Raw genomic sequence first — 15,677 nt, 5'->3', positions numbered from 1 at the left:
CTACTTCAAAACACTCATTTGCAAAAAAAAAGTTGTTACATTCCTGCACATCCTTGGAATGTGTTAAAAATGTATGAGTTGGGCCCAGTGCAGTAGCCTAGCAGCTAAAGTCCTCGCCTTGCATGCACCAGGATCCCATATGGGCATTGGTTCTAATCCCAGCAGCCCCACTTCCCATCCAGCTCTGAGAAAGCAGTCGAGGATGGCCCAAAGCTTTGGGACCCTGCACCTGTGTGGGAGACCTGGAAGAGGCTCCTGGCTCTTGACTTTGCATTGGCTCAGCTCCCGTCATTGTGGTTGCTTGGGGAATGAATCAACAAACGGAAGATCTTCCGCTCAGTCTCTCCTCCTATCTGTATATCTGACTTTAAAATTAAAAACAAAAAAATCTTTTAAAAGAATGTATTAGTCAGCTTTGTTCTAGTTGTCAATTTCTACTCTTTTTTTTTATTCACAAAAATGTATTTCTGTTTTGCTTTTAGCTAAATATTTTTGTATGATAAAATAGGTACATAAAAGACACCAAATTGCCAGATTTTCTGTTTTATTTCACCACGTAAAATTTAATAGTGTTGTTTTTGTTAAAATTTGTTTCTGACCTGGGAAAATTGGTGATGTGGCATCAGAATTAATCAAATATGTTTCTGTTTGGTCTAGAATAAGTAACTGATGGTCCCAGTTCTCTGAGTGGCATAGTATGTGGAACATACAACTGGAAACAAACTTATGAGGCCCAGAAGTTATAGTCATATTCAGTAAGAGAGAAAAGTATGTGAGTGGTACAAAAAATCCCCATCAGGCTTACACTTACACATACTCCTATTAACAAGACAGTAATGAGCATTTGGCATAGCAGCTAAGATGCCAGTTGGGATACTTGAATCACATTCCAAAGGACCTAGATTCGATTCCCAGCTTGAACTAGATCATAGAATCAGAGACCCTAGGCTTGGAGAAGGCCTGGTAGGGGAACTTGAGGAACATCATAACTAGTCTACGGTTTTTACTGGGGAGCATATGTACCAGTTCCTCAGTTGTTGATGCCTTTGCAATGGACAGGGTGTCCAGAACACATAGGAGATGAATCAGCCAGCTCAATTAGGTCAGAGGAGGATGTAGACTGCCTCGTCACAGGATGGAAAACAGAACATGTTGTACAATTCTCCTGGCCAAGCTTTGCAGCAGGTTCTTGGGTCTGTGAATGCACTAACATGGACTTTATGAGCCAATAGACTTTGTAAAGATTTTCTAAGCCCTAGAGCAATGAAACCAACAACATGCAGGAACCATCAAACCATTCATGTAACACCATTGGGACACTCTTCCCCACATCAAGGCCTTTATGGTGTCCTCAAAGAAACCTCCTCCGTCTCTGGGTGCTGATGTAGTTTGCAGCAAGGAGTGGCTGCCCTTTCCATCCTCCACCATTCCTTCCGCTACCTTGCCACATAGATAGAGTAGAAAAAACCCTGAAACATGTATCCCACCCTCCTTCTTCCATACCTGACCTATCCCACCCCAATCGGAGGCCCAATAGGCTTGCATCCCTCTCAACCATGTCAACAATATTAAAAAATAAAACTAACAAGTTAATGTGAAAAAAGAACGCTTACTCTAATTCAGTGGATATTGGAGGCTACGCTTTGCAGCAACCAGCTGTCCTAACAAGAAGTGGGTTTGGGGAACAACCTCAGAGAATTTTTTCCCTTGTTTCATTCATTGATGCATAACAAGCACCCCAAAACAGTGCCTGGAATGAAGAAGTGCTTGAAAAATGTTTGTCTAACAGAAAAGTCCCTTTTAAATTAAGTGCTGAGAATGTAGCATATTCTCTGTTTTTATGTATTATTATTCATTTCCTCCCAGCCTAAGGAGTCATGTCCTTCAGCATTGCCAATAACTGCCTGTCTTCTTATAAGATTTATATCCTTGCTATTTGTAGCATATGATTAGCATGTATTTCATAATGGGTTGGGTGAGATGTACTTAATTTGCTTAATTGATGGGCGTGAGTAAACATGACTCCAAGCGTGGCCAGCAGAAGTCTGAAGAGTCACCACATGTTTTAATCAACTCTGGCTCTCTTCCTCTCCCACAGAGAAAGCCAAATCTCACGCAGGAGCTGCTTTTTTCAAAAACTAGGTTTGGGAATGAAGAGGTATTTGGAAAGATGTGGAGCTGAGCTATAGTTGCCAAGTATGTTATTTGTCATCTTGCTAAATTTGTAACTTGAGAGGCAATTATTGTTGCCAGCCATTGCGACCTGCAAGTATGTGTATTCTGGAAAAGTATGTGAGAGTTGCATATAAATGTGACTTTTTAAATTAGCAATTTTAAACGGCATTATTAAAATTGCATTATAGAGTGAGGATTGGATCATAGGTCTGCAAAGGATAAATCCCTTTGCTATGATTTTAACACTTCCCCACTTCAAATAGGGGTTTAGTTTCAATATGAAATTTGGAGAGACACACGTTCAAACCACAGAAGAAAGTAATGTGAAATGTGCCATGACAGAGATAAGTAAATGGAGGACGTGAGATTGTGCAGAACTGAATTTTTTTTTTTATTATTGTAGTAGGTTGTTCATCATCTTGCAGAATGACGCATAGAGACAAAGAAAGTGAGGGTTTTTATACTTTTACAAAAAATAGTGCAAGTAGTGGGAAAGCATGTGTGTGGGAGTACAGATTAGCCGAATCTCCAAAAGGTCAGAATAGCCCATACCATTTCCAAGCACAGGGTAGATGAGTAGCTCTACTGTGGGAAGAAAAGGAGTAAGCAACATTCCAAGGGACTACGAAACCTCAGACACTGGTGCCAGGTTTCCTTTCAGTACAATCCGGGTCATGAAGCTGATGCCAATTTCCATAGTTGAGTCTGCTCAGGATATAAGATACTGTTGTGAATCAAGCAAGGATGAATAGCAGATACACCTCCCTCATGCCTGGCCATTACTCCATGTATTTTATAGTGCCAATGATAGTATTTACTCCAGGAGGGAGAAATTAAATAATTATGCAGAGTACGATTACAATTCTCACAATTATATGAAAATTTATCATGTGGTCCCCAACTGATGTAAGAATACTTCCATAGCTCTACAGTTACTTCAATGGGTAGGTTGGTATTTCTATATATTTCTAGATATTTCTGAAATAGCAGTACAAGGAAGATTAGATTTTCCTATATTGGTATAGTTTCTATCAGTTACATTGAAAGACAAAGTTTGGCTGAGGTCAAAAATGGTGTGTGTGTGTGTGTGTGTGTGTGTGTGTGTGTGTGTGTCTTTAAAATAAAATGCACATATACCCAGGGGACTATTGGGATAGAGCTTTGATTAACAGCTGTTATTTTGGAACCACACTTATAGAACTAAACTGTTTAAACAAAAACATAGATATTAAGAGAGACAAGTGGCCACCACACTCACACAGTTTAGAAATTTGATGGGTCATAACAATGTCTCATATGGACCCAGAATCATGAAGTTATGCTGCGTCCAGCCTTCCTGAATTCCAAATGAGTACTCAAAACAGAAACAGATTGGATGGTGAAATATTTACTTATGCAAATCCTACGAGCCAGAAAGATGGATAGGCTGCGGGGACCATTTTAATAATCACCGTGGTCCTTCCCGTAACACTGAGCTGATTTTTGGAGCTCAGGATGGACACTGCCCTTTGACTGGGGCCTCCAAAATGTGAAGAGGTGTGAAAGAGATCATGTCAGACAAGTTTAGGATGCACTGAGGCATCTTTGTTAACCAAGCTTGGTGCTAGTAGAAATCAGTACGTGAAAAAATCACCATGATGTTCAGTTTGAATCAAAACCCTGAGAGGAAAAAGCTGGTTATTACTGTGATATTCGTCCATTAAACTGAAGACCTATATGTTAGTATCTTTTAGTAATATAAAGTATTGTAAGAGATGTGTAGTGAACAATCTGGACACATTTACAAAATGGTAAGCTATCTTTTTTCCTGGCTTTTTGGCCTATATTTTACCATTATTAGGCATAATATGTTCTGAAACTCTTGAAAGTGCACAGAGTTGAATTAGACTTCCGTACTTTTTTTGGACATCTGTAATAGTAATATTTTGCTATAACAAAATTTTGCCCCCCTTGGCATTTGACAGTATTTTTATTATCATTTTAATAGTCTGATCAGTTGTTTCTGTAACATAAGAGATAAATTCCTTGATATTTCCTTGATATTTCTAGGAGGTCTCACTAGAAGTACCAGAGTCCCAAAGTTTGAAATTTAAAAATTTTTGGATGCCTGTCAAGGATGCCAAGAAGACTTACAATGTCTGACAGAAATAAATCCCTTTGATATGATATAGTATAGATGAGTTTTAATTATTGACATAAAGTGATTACTCAAATACTTTAAAAGTAAGAATATAACCTTTGTTGATTTTAAACAATGAAAACTTAATGAGCAGAGAACACAAAGATTACCTTAGCATAAAAAGTTGTAAGTAAGAATTAGCACATTTCTTTAACTCATAAGAATGGCTGTTTAGGGAAAAGAGATATATGAGTGGCATCCATTTGCTAGAATTAATTAGGATTTTGTCCTTGAGGATTTCCACCTGTAGGGTGAGGAGTGCAAGGTAAAGAGGCACAATAGGGATGGTGAAATTTTGAGAGATATCAACGTTTAATTAGCCCTCCCAGTAGTAGCAGGAATTAAGTGTGTTACTCTTCTATAGGCACAAACTGGATAGGATATTGGTGTCTTATAAACCTCTAATTGGCCATGCCAGTGGTTTTCTGGCTGCAGGTGACAGTCATCACAATTAATTTGGGTTAGCATTCTTTTGTCCAATATTGGCCTCTACGGCATTTAGAACATATTTAGAACTTATTTTAGGGAAGCGATTCTAATGCTACTTCTTTGTAGTATTAGTGCTGTATCTTTGAGTTAAGATAGGTGCTCAGCATTGTTTTTGAAGGTGTCTGGGCTTGTCACAATTAAAACATCTAGCACTCATTTGCTTTGGATAGCAAAAATTCTAAGCACTGCCAGGCTGGCAGAATGTTTGAAAATTCCAATGTTATGGCAAGCCTTAGGATAACTCATAACATGCTGAACAGATTTCTGGGTGTTTCCTTTCCGACATCTTTTCACATATGTCCCAATTTTCCACAATTATAACATTTAACTCTTCCTTGTTTTAACCCATTAGTTAATGCAGCAGCCAGTTAATTAGCTTTCTATCCCTCAGATCCAATAAGCTTGCATGTACGAAGATAAACAGTTAAAGTTTCTCCTGCAGCCTTAGTGGGGTGTAAAGCTCCTTGGAAATCAGCATTTGTATTTTCATAGACTAAAGTTTGGAGTATTAACTCCCTCATGACAGGTTGTGAAATGCCTCTCTGTAATGCTTCTTGTAGGTGAGCAATGAAAGCAGTGTAAAGCCCTGGAACCATTTTGACAAAGGAATTTGGTGGTTGTTTTTTTCCTTCCCCATGCTTACAGACCCTTAAAGCATGATGTCTAATCTCATCCGTGGACTGTGATTGCTCCTCCACTCCCAACTCGTGTCCTTGTCCAATTTCCTATTCAAAAGAAATTAGCATAGGGGACTCGTTTTGTTCATTTTTCCGACCTTGTTGTTTAGCCTCATCTTCCCATCATGTTTTGAATTTTATATAAGCACCACTTTCTAAAGTAATCTTTGTCAAATTCTCCCAGTCCACTAGAATTATTCTAACTTGCTGTCCAGATTATCTTAATAGTTCTTTTACATATGTGGACTGCATCCAATATGTGGATATTGACTTTTAAAATCCTTTGTAAATATCCACAGATAGGGTTTGATATTCAGAAGTATGAGCCTGTTTAGGATAATCAGCTCTTTGATCTTCCAGAACATTTTCTGGTGGAATAAAAATGAACAGTCACCAAAGTAAAGGTGCTTTTTGTTTGTGGTGGTGGAGGAGAAGGTGCTAACAGCAGAGGAGCCTTAGAAGTCAGTGTCGCCAAGGGAGTCAGATGCTCCTTCTCCAGGTGGGTGTTATCCAGTTCTTGAGATACTCTTCGGACTCCTCCCAGCAATAATCGACATTCTGATTTTGTTGTGGGAATTTCGGTTGTTGTCTGATGACTCTGCATCATTGTCTGATGAACTTTCTATCTCGGGGGGGGGGGATAGATTTTTGATGTTTTTCTGGACTCCTTTACCTCCCCTTCTTTTGTATTGGCAAGTGGGCTGTTAGAAACTGGCAAAGGAGGCAGAGAGCAACAGGTGACTCATCTGCTGACTGATATTTCCTGCTTGGTTGCTTTGCTGAACCCTTTTCTCTTTCAGAGGCAATTTCCCTGGGATATCAGATTCAGATCGTAAAGAATTTTCATTCATGCTGCTTGTGGAGCAAAAAGTCCAAATTTTAGCTGGAATCATTTCCGCCTCCTGATGAACCCTTCAGAGAGCATGCAATACCTGTTTCCACACTTTATGATTTAAAGCACTTTCCCACATGGGATGAAACAGACGATAATGTTTATTTATTAACTCGAAAAGCTCTTCTGCTTTCTTTTGTTTCCCATTATTATTCATATTATTGTTATGTTATGATGCAGTTCCATAGGCGCTGAGATTTACCTCACTTCCTCCTCAAATCTAGTCTCCATTACAGTTACTATACATCCCCTTAAATGAAAAGCCACAAAACAACATCAACAACATAAAGAAAAGCAGAAATTTATGATGCCATGAAAGTAAATAATGTTCTACCATATGACTAATGCGCTGTTGAAGAAATGTAACAGAGGGCCCGGCACAATAGTGTAGTGGTTGAAGTCCTTACCTTGCATGCGCCGGGATCCCATATGGTCTCTGGTTCTAATCCCGGCAGCCCCTGCTTCCCATCCAACTTCCTGCCTGTGGTGTGGGAAAACAATTGAGGATGGGCCAAAACCTTGGAACCCTGCACCCATGTGGGAAACCCAGAAGAGCTCCTGGCTCCGGGCTTCAGATTGGCTCAGCTTCAGCCGTTACGACCGCTTGGGGAGTGAACCATCGGACCGAAGATCTTCTTCTCTGTTTTTCCTCTCCTCTGTATATCCACCTTTCCAATAAAAAATAAATAAATCTTAAAAAAAAAAGAAATGCAAAAGAAAATCAAGAACCTTCTTGTAGAAAATGATGTTGCTTATGACTTATGAGTCAGTGAAGAACTTAATATGTGAAAAAATGTTTTGATGAAGTGAAAATAAAAACCAAAAAATCAAAATCAATGAGATATAGTTTCTGCTGATTTTTGTTGATAAGATGCGTCTCCCGTAGGCAACGGATGATTGATGGTTTTTGTTTTTCAATTCATTCCACTAATTATGACATTTCATTGATGAGCTTAAGTCGTTTCCATTCAGGGTTAGTGTGGTAATTTGGACCTGCCATTTTAGCAATGGGTTGTTCATTGTTTGATTTAGTCTTCTGTTGTTTTACTGGGATATTTTTCACATTTGCTTTTGGTTTTGGTGGATGCTATTACATTTCTGTCAAGAGAGTGTTTTGATAAGTATGATTTGTATGGCAGGTGTGGAAGAGGCATATTCTTTGAGCTTTTCTTTACTGTGGAAGAATTTCATTGCATTTTCGAAGAGAAAGGAAAGCTTTGCTGGCACATTATGCTGGACCAACAATTGTTTTCTTCTTAGAATCTGGAAGATGCTCCAGTCTCTTCTGGCTCCAGTCTCTTCTGGCCTCTTTTCTGTGGTAGGTCAGCTGTCAGTCTGATTGCCGTTCTGCTATCTGTCAATTGATTTTTTTCCCTCCTGCATATATAAGGATCTTTTCCTTATATTCAATTGAAGAGCTTGATTATCATGTGTAATGGTGAAAATTGGCTTTGTTTTGCCCTGTTGGGAGTTTTATGCTTTTCCTCTATGATTTTCCTCAACTCTTTCTCCAGATTAGGGAAGTTTTCCTTTATTAGTTCATTGAATACAGCTTCAAACCCAGCTTCTCTGTCTGTGCCTTCTGGAACTCCCATTACTCTTATATTTGGTCTTTCAATAGTGTCTCTTAATTCTTGAATACTTTGTTCTAATTTGACATAGCTCTGCTTTGAGCTTTTTGATTGTTTCCCCATTATGACAAGAAATATCTTCCAAGTCTGAGATTATTTCTTCTGCTTCCTTCAATCATTGAGACTTTCCAATGAATTTTTAATTTGCTCTGTTGTGTTCTTCATTTCCAATAATTTGGCTTCATTTCATTTCAATGTTGGTATTTTCTGTGTATCATATTCCCTAAAATCCTTGAACTCCTATATGTGCATCTTGTTGTTGATAAGAAGTTTTATAATGAGTTTTCTAAATTCTGTATCTGCCATTTCCTTGATGTATTTCTCAGTTAACACAGATTAGCAAAGGCTTTTACTCCTTTGCAGGGGAGTCTTCAATAATATTCATTATGCCTTTGTCTCTTATTTTGCTCTTGGTTGTTGTACTTCTGGTTAGCAGATTCTTCTCCTTAGGGCAGGTTTCTAAGCTGTGTCACTCACAGGTCTACAGTTTGATTTTACAGATTGTGCTTGGTACCCTGGTATTTGTTTGTAGTCTTTTTTTTTAAAAGATGTATTTATTTTTAATGGAAAGTCAGATATACAGAGAGGAGGAGACAGAGGAAGATCTTCTGTCCGATGTTTAACTCTCCATGCAGCTGAAACAACCAAAGCTGTGCCAATCTGAAGCCAGGAGCCAGGAGCTTATTCCAGGTCTCTCACGTGGGTGCAGGGTCCCAAAGCTTTGGCCTGTGCTCCACTGCTTTCCCAGGCCAAAGCTTTGGCAGGGAGTTGGATGGGAAGCAGGGGCTGCTAGCATTAGAACCGGCACCCGTATAGAATCCCAGCACATGCAAGGTGAGGACTTTAATAACCACTACACTATTGTGCCGGGTGCTGTTTGCAGTCTTGTGCCACTCATTGCAGAGAGTTTCATGTCTCAGCTTCTACCATGGTCTCCATAGCCCCAGCTCCTGGCTCACCACTCTCCACCTCCTGGTGTGCAGTTGCTCCATGGTGTGCAGTTGCTCCATTGTCTGTATAGCCATCTCCCACTCCCGGTGTGAGCAGTTCCCTTAAACAGTTAGAAATAGAGCAGTTATATGATCCAGCAATCCCACTGCTGGCTACATATTCAAAAGACCTTAAATCAGTGTACCATTTTTATTGCAGCACTATTCATAGTAGCCAAGATATGGAATCAACCACAGTGTCCACCAATAGATAAGTGAATCCAGAATTTGTTGTATATATATTTAACCACAAAAAGAAAACTCTAGGCCTGGCACTGTGGAATAGAAGGCTAAGCCTCCACCTGCAGTGACAGCGTGCTCATATGGATTCTGGTTTAGGTTCTAATTGCTCCGCTTCTGATTTAGCCCCTGGCTTATGACCTGAAACAAGCAGAAAATGGCTAAAGTCCTTGGGTTCCTGCACCTAGAAGAAGACCCTGGCACTTGACTTCACATAGCCCTGGCCTTTGCGGTCACTGGGGGGATATGGTCAATCAGTAGATGGATGATCTGCTAAGAAAATGAAGCCAGGATCCAGGAGCTTCTGCTGGGCCTCCTATGCGGGGCAGGGTCCCAAGGGTTTGGGCTATCAAGCCACAAACAGGAAGCTGGAGGAGAAATAGAGCAATGAGGGCATGAACTGGTTGGGATACTGCAGCTTGCAGGTACAGGATTAGCCAGTGGAGTTACTGCACTCGGTTCTGATTTTTTTTTTTTTAAGAATGAAATTCAGTCATTTGGAGCAACATAGGCAGAACTTGAGAACATCATATTTCATGAAATGAACCAGCAGGGAAACACACACACACACACACACACACACACACACACACACACATACACACAGCTCCATCTTTACACAGAATGGTTGTTATCAGAGAATGAGAGTGGCAGGAATATATAAAGGGAGTTTTGATGATAGGTGCCAAATCAGAGTTGGATCAAATGGATAAGTTTCTAGGGCTACTCAGCATGGTAACTATAGATCATTATACCCTAGCGCATGTTTCATGTGATAGAAGAAATAGGCTCCAACACTTCAACCATAAATTAGTGTCAAAAAAGTAGATATACCATTTCCATGATTTGATCAGTACACATTGTGTACATGTATTGAATGTATTGAAGCATCACACTGTGATTCACAAATAATTACTATTATTTTAGCAAGGAATTTACATTTTCCCCTTTCTTTTCTTTTTGTTCTTTATTTTAGTAGCAGCATTTTTAAAAAAATTTATTTTTATTGGAAAGACAGATGTACAGAGAAGAGAGACAGAGAGGAAGATCTTTCATCTGATGATTCACTCCCCAAGTGACTGTAATGGCCGGTGCTGCACTGATCTGAAGCCAGGAGCCAGGAGCTTCTTTCCAGGCCTCCCACGCAGTTGTAGGGTCCCAAGGCTTTGGGACATCCTCTACTGCTCTCCCAGGCCACAAGCAGGGAGCTGGTTGGGAAGTGGAGCAGCCGGGATTAGAACTGGTGTCCATATAAGATCCTGGTGTTTTCAAGGCAAGGACCTTAACTGCTACACTATCACACCGGGCCCTAGTAGCAGCATTTTAAAGAAGAAAGAGATCTATTGACTAGATGTGAAAAATCACTCATAAAAGCCATCTCAAGAATAATTTTATTAAGAAATAGATAGTGTTAATTATATAGTAACATGTACATTTTCAAAAGTGATTGAACATGATTTAAAAACACATTCTGTAATCTTACAATATGCCTTATAATTATAATAAAGGTATTTCTTCAGGATATTTTTAATAAAGCACTTATCTGCTGCACAATTTTTCAAAGCTGGCTTAAAATACTTTCACAATATTTCACTTAAAATTCTTTCAAATTTCTTTGCTACATTTTTCTTACATTGTCTTATTTTGTAAATTTTCTTAGAAAAACACAAAATGTATCATCACAAATAGAAATGCCTTTCTTTTAAATTGAAGTTTGAGTGCTCTCATTGAGTTAAAATTTTCCCTTATCCAAATGAAAATGTTCTTATATTACACTTTCAGAGTTTTCCCTGAGTGAGGCTTCTGCAGTCCTAGCTGAAAATTACTTCCAGAAAGCCAGTCATCAATATGATATTTTTCCTGGACTTTTGTTAGAAAGCACTTGTCCTGAATTTAAAACTCTATATTAAGCAATAAAAAATTTATAAAAAATAAATTAATATATCTCTGCAATTAAAAATAACTATTGAGTGGTCTTTGAAACATCACAGTTAACGGTGACATTTAATACATTTAATAGAGATGATTTCAGTTCTGTGAAATATGACTATGAGAAAGATGGTTTATTTGCTTAAAATCGGCTAAACCGACGCCACAATCCTAGTAAATGCGCAGCTTTTTCCAGACACTTCCAGGTGATGACTTCTTTTTCCTTTGTCTTCATTTTCTGGGCACTGTTTGTCTGCGGAATGAGAGAATAAATGGTCAAAATTAATGTTCTCTATGTTTACCGATGGTCGAATAGGAGGTTATGTCCCCTTTCCTATTCAAATCTATCTTAGCAGGTCCCACCTTGGGAGGTGCCCACTGCTCTGAGCGTGTGTCTCCTCCCGACGAGGAGTCTCATGCATTCTCCACGCACTCACTTTTGCTTTAAGGCCAAACACTATCTCCTTCTGAAAGCCTTTGCTAACAGTTGGATCTTTATTTTTGGAAACTTTGCCAGTGCTTAAGGGTGTGTGTCACTTCACTTGCCCCTCCCTTACACGCTGCTTTGCTTGCATCATAGATGTGCCCTATGTTGCTGACTGCGTATTGCCTTCTCTACAGGAAACACTGAACATTTATTGAATAATAAAATGAGTAAGTTGATGACTTCGTGATTTCCCGGAAATTTTTCAAAGGCAGAACTCACATCATGTCTGTTAATACATAAAATTTCAGAAACCTATCCTATTACTTGAACTCAAAAATTTATCTTTTCCCCATGCCTGCATCACCCTGACACACCCTGAAACAACTCAAGGAATTCTGGTGTATTCCATCACTTGAATCAACCCTCAGTCAATGCACATTGAATCTTACGGTGACAAAGTAGTTTGGTTGATGAAGTTCACTGAACTACTAAGAGAAATCTTACAGTGTAAAACCTAGCATATCATAGTCAAGGATTGCTGGTGTTAAGCATTTCTTGAAGTTGTGAGAGAGCTGGAATCACCTTCTCCCGACTCCCTTCCTCATGTGCTTGTTTCCAAGGACGCGATCTGGAGTGTGACTGTGCTTTTCTTAAAGAAGGTTGCTTTATTGAAGCCGTCCACAGAATCCTAGGGTATTGAGTTCCTAACTCAAAATTCAACTCACATCTGTCCCATGGCTTCAACACCCAACCCCTAAAAACTAAGAGTTGATCAACTACTCAAATCACATTCGCCTCCTTGTGTCTGAAAACTTCTACAAGGGACACAAATTTACTGCTGTACATGTCAACTGAAACGTTTATTGAATACATTTTCTAAGCTAGGCATTATTCCAAATACTTTTACACATACTGACTCATTTAATCCCCTAAATACACTATTTGAAACTTACAAATATGACACTCACTTGACCCATAAACCAAGACGCACAGAAGCCATGCATTTATCCAAGTCTACTCAGAAGTTAAAGGACTAGGATCGAAAGTCAGGCGGGCTTTGTGCTGGGTTCCTACTGGCAACTGCACCACACTGCGTCGCCATTTAAAGCTACACACCCACCCAAATGCATGCTACTACATCAGCAAGCGCGTCTGTGTAGCGCATCTATCACCCAGGCGAGCAATTAAGCACATCTAAGGTAGAAATTTAATGTACAATGTAACATTTAAAGAAAGAAGCATGCTATCTTTAAGAGCTAGATCTGAGCTAATATGCTCAAATTTTGGAATGAAAAGAATTTCTCTAAAATATTTCCAGACCCAGAGGTTTTGTTCTGGGGAGTCTGGGTTAGGCACCTGGGTCTCCCTGCAAGAGCGGCCGCAGCCAGGACATTTTGAATGACGAAACTCCCTCGTTCTACTAGAAACACTGACCTAAGATCTACAGACATAACTGAAACCAAAGAGAATCGAAAATGTAGAAATAGGCGGGTTTGGGTCTGGATGTCACCACACAGTTTGATCTGATTTACTGCTCTTGAAACGACAAAACCTCAACACAGACCACGGAGCGTGCTCTGCGCTTCAATCGTTGCGCATTTGGAGGGCGGCTCCGAGTTAGGGAACCGGCCTGGCGAGCGAGCTTTGGGCTTACCTGAGTTCTGGAGTAGCCAGGGCACTGGGAAGCAAGAGTGGCCCTGGTTTGCTCGGAGAAGTCTTCGGTGGGAAAGGACTCACAGCCGTGGGTGGGAGTGAAAGTGTCGCGATCGATAATAGTCAGACACTCTGACTGCTCCCGAGTGGTCAAGTTCGCCAGAAAAGGAAAAAAATGGGAGAGGAGGGAGGGAGGGACGGCAGGAAGGGAGGGAGACAGAGAGAAAGTTAGAGTTCAGTGAAAGGGGAACCCACGAAGGCGGGGAAGGAGATAGTCACTGCAACCCTTTAGAGGAAAGCCGTGGAGGTCCCATGCATGGGCAGGGGGACGTCGCTCGCAGCCAGGGCGCGTAGCGGGTAGGTCGGCCAGCTCCACCGGCTCCGCCCCGGACTCCCACCCACGTAGCGAAAGCCTGAAAGCTTGGGGGTGGTGCCCTGGACGTGCTCCCCATCCTAGCTTCCAATCAGTCTCTCCTGTCAGGAGAGGAAAGCGCAGTCTCCCGGAATGCCAAGCAGGCCTGATAGAACCCCTTTCTCCAAGCTGTGCAAGGCTCCGCGCAGCGCAGGCTGCCTGCTGAGGGGTCCCTGTCCCCGCCGGCGTCGCCCCGGGAGCCAGCACAGCTCGGGGCGCAGCACACTGCAGAACATGGAAGGATGCCCGGTTCTCGCATGAATTACTGGCTACTTTACTCACCGGATTATAACAGGACACGGTGGGGTTGAACTGGGTACTTTTGGTCTAGATGGGGGGAAAAAACAAATCCAGCAAAACCGGTAAAGGGAAAACCATTCTCTCTGCCCTCCTCGCTCCCTGACTCTGAAGATGTTCTGAAAGCTGTGTCCCCTTGGGCACTTATTTCCTCCGTCGTTGTCAAGCAAATGACATATTCCGTTTTTACATGGAGCTGGCTAGAACTTGGACTTGGGCACGCGGAAACACCCAGAACGCTCGAAAGCTGGGGAGCGCGCAGCTCCCAAGAATGCTCTCCCCTTTTACCCCCTCCTGTCACGCTCTGTCACCGCTGTCTTTGCACTGTCAGAGCTGCAAGTTAGCAGAGGGTAGACACTCTTGAGACATGGTGTAACCTGTCAGTAGTCGTCCCTCCTCATAACACAATGTGCCAATTTCTACATCGTCATTTTAGATGCCAAGGCATTTGAATACTGCTTATAAATGTTCCTCTACCCAAATCTGGGTCAGGATTTTTTCAAGTTATATTTATTTCCAGTGCAAGTTACACTGTAGTGTGTGAATGTGACTCTCTGTGTGTGTCCAGCCTGATGAGCATAACATTTGTTTAGGCAGATGTTTCTTTACTTACCCCCTTCATATATCTCTTCAGCCCAAAATAAATGATATTCTCATATGTGTCTCTAATCTTCCCAAAGTCACAGTTAGTGAAGCTGTCAGTTAGCACCAGCCCTACTAGTTGCATGATGATGATCTTCCTGAAAAAAACTGACAGAACAAATAGTATGGCATATGTCAATCCACTCAGAAACCCATTTCTTGCCTACTTTCACACCAAGTTCCCCCCACGAAGGTTTCATTGCTGCTAGGTCTGCTGGGCCTGCCTTTGGGGGTCAAGGGCTTAGACACCAGCCTCAGCCTCTTGTTCCCAGTCCCCAGAACCCCTATTCACCCATGTTGTTGCCTGAGGTTGGAGTCTCCCTGCTACTGCAAAGCATGCTGCCTCCATATATATAACACCTAAACGCCTACGGGCTCTTTTCTTGTAGGCCAATGATTTTCTTTGATGTCATCCTTTATAGAAAAGACTGATGCTGTGAAAGGAAGAAAAAAAAAAAAGCAGGACTAGCCAAATTTATGGAGTTTTAGCATTAGCAAAATTGTCGGGACTTTCCCATACCTTCTTCCTTCCATCTATGTGCTAAACTTTTGGTATGTGGCTGAATGTGCTTTAAGAAAAGGATGCCCACATTTGTCTCCCACAGGGTGTTTCCATGTCAAACCTGATCTTTTCTCCTTAGAAATAACACCTTGGGGACCATTAGCTACTCTGTGGACATGATATGGCTGCTGGGGCATCCTGTACACCTCTGGGTCTTCTGGTCAACTTCTATACCGTTTTCCCTTTTCCTCAGCAGCTGAGAAGTTCTCAGGATGAATGTAGCCTTGGACTTGGGCTGTGCTTCCATGTGAAGTCAGCAACTGTGCCATCATGTCCAGAACTCACCAAAAGAGTTTCAAATAAATGTGGCAACTTCTGATCTCATACTCAGAAACCCTTCTTTCCAAAGCACCTGCGTCAGTAGCAGGAGAAGCAGCTTCTCTTGGTGACGGGGGAGATTCTGGGGTTGAAATCTGCTATAGCACATTCTAGCAGATGTCAAGAACTTCTAAAAACACAAAATCCTGCACGCAGCCACTTTCC

General features: G+C 41.1%; 1 protein-coding gene across 1 annotated transcript; it reads right to left on the bottom strand.

The window, feature by feature from the left end:
• Positions 1-11,343: 11,343 nt before the first annotated feature.
• Positions 11,344-15,463, bottom strand: LOC121160223 (thymic stromal lymphopoietin). The gene is made up of 5 exons (XM_040985869.1): positions 15,369-15,463; positions 14,604-14,775; positions 13,976-14,020; positions 13,283-13,417; positions 11,344-11,454 (listed from the first exon to the last, which is right to left on the bottom strand). The coding sequence occupies exons 1-5, from the start codon at positions 15,461-15,463 to the stop codon at positions 11,344-11,346; spliced, it is 558 nt and encodes a 185-aa protein (XP_040841803.1).
• Positions 15,464-15,677: the final 214 nt, after the last annotated feature.

Source organism: Ochotona curzoniae, unplaced genomic scaffold (assembly GCF_017591425.1).
Source record: "Ochotona curzoniae isolate NIBS_2020 unplaced genomic scaffold, NIBS_Ocur_1.0 contig_4501, whole genome shotgun sequence".
Lineage (NCBI taxonomy): Eukaryota > Metazoa > Chordata > Mammalia > Lagomorpha > Ochotonidae > Ochotona > Ochotona curzoniae.
This window is presented reverse-complemented; position numbering and strand designations above follow the sequence as displayed.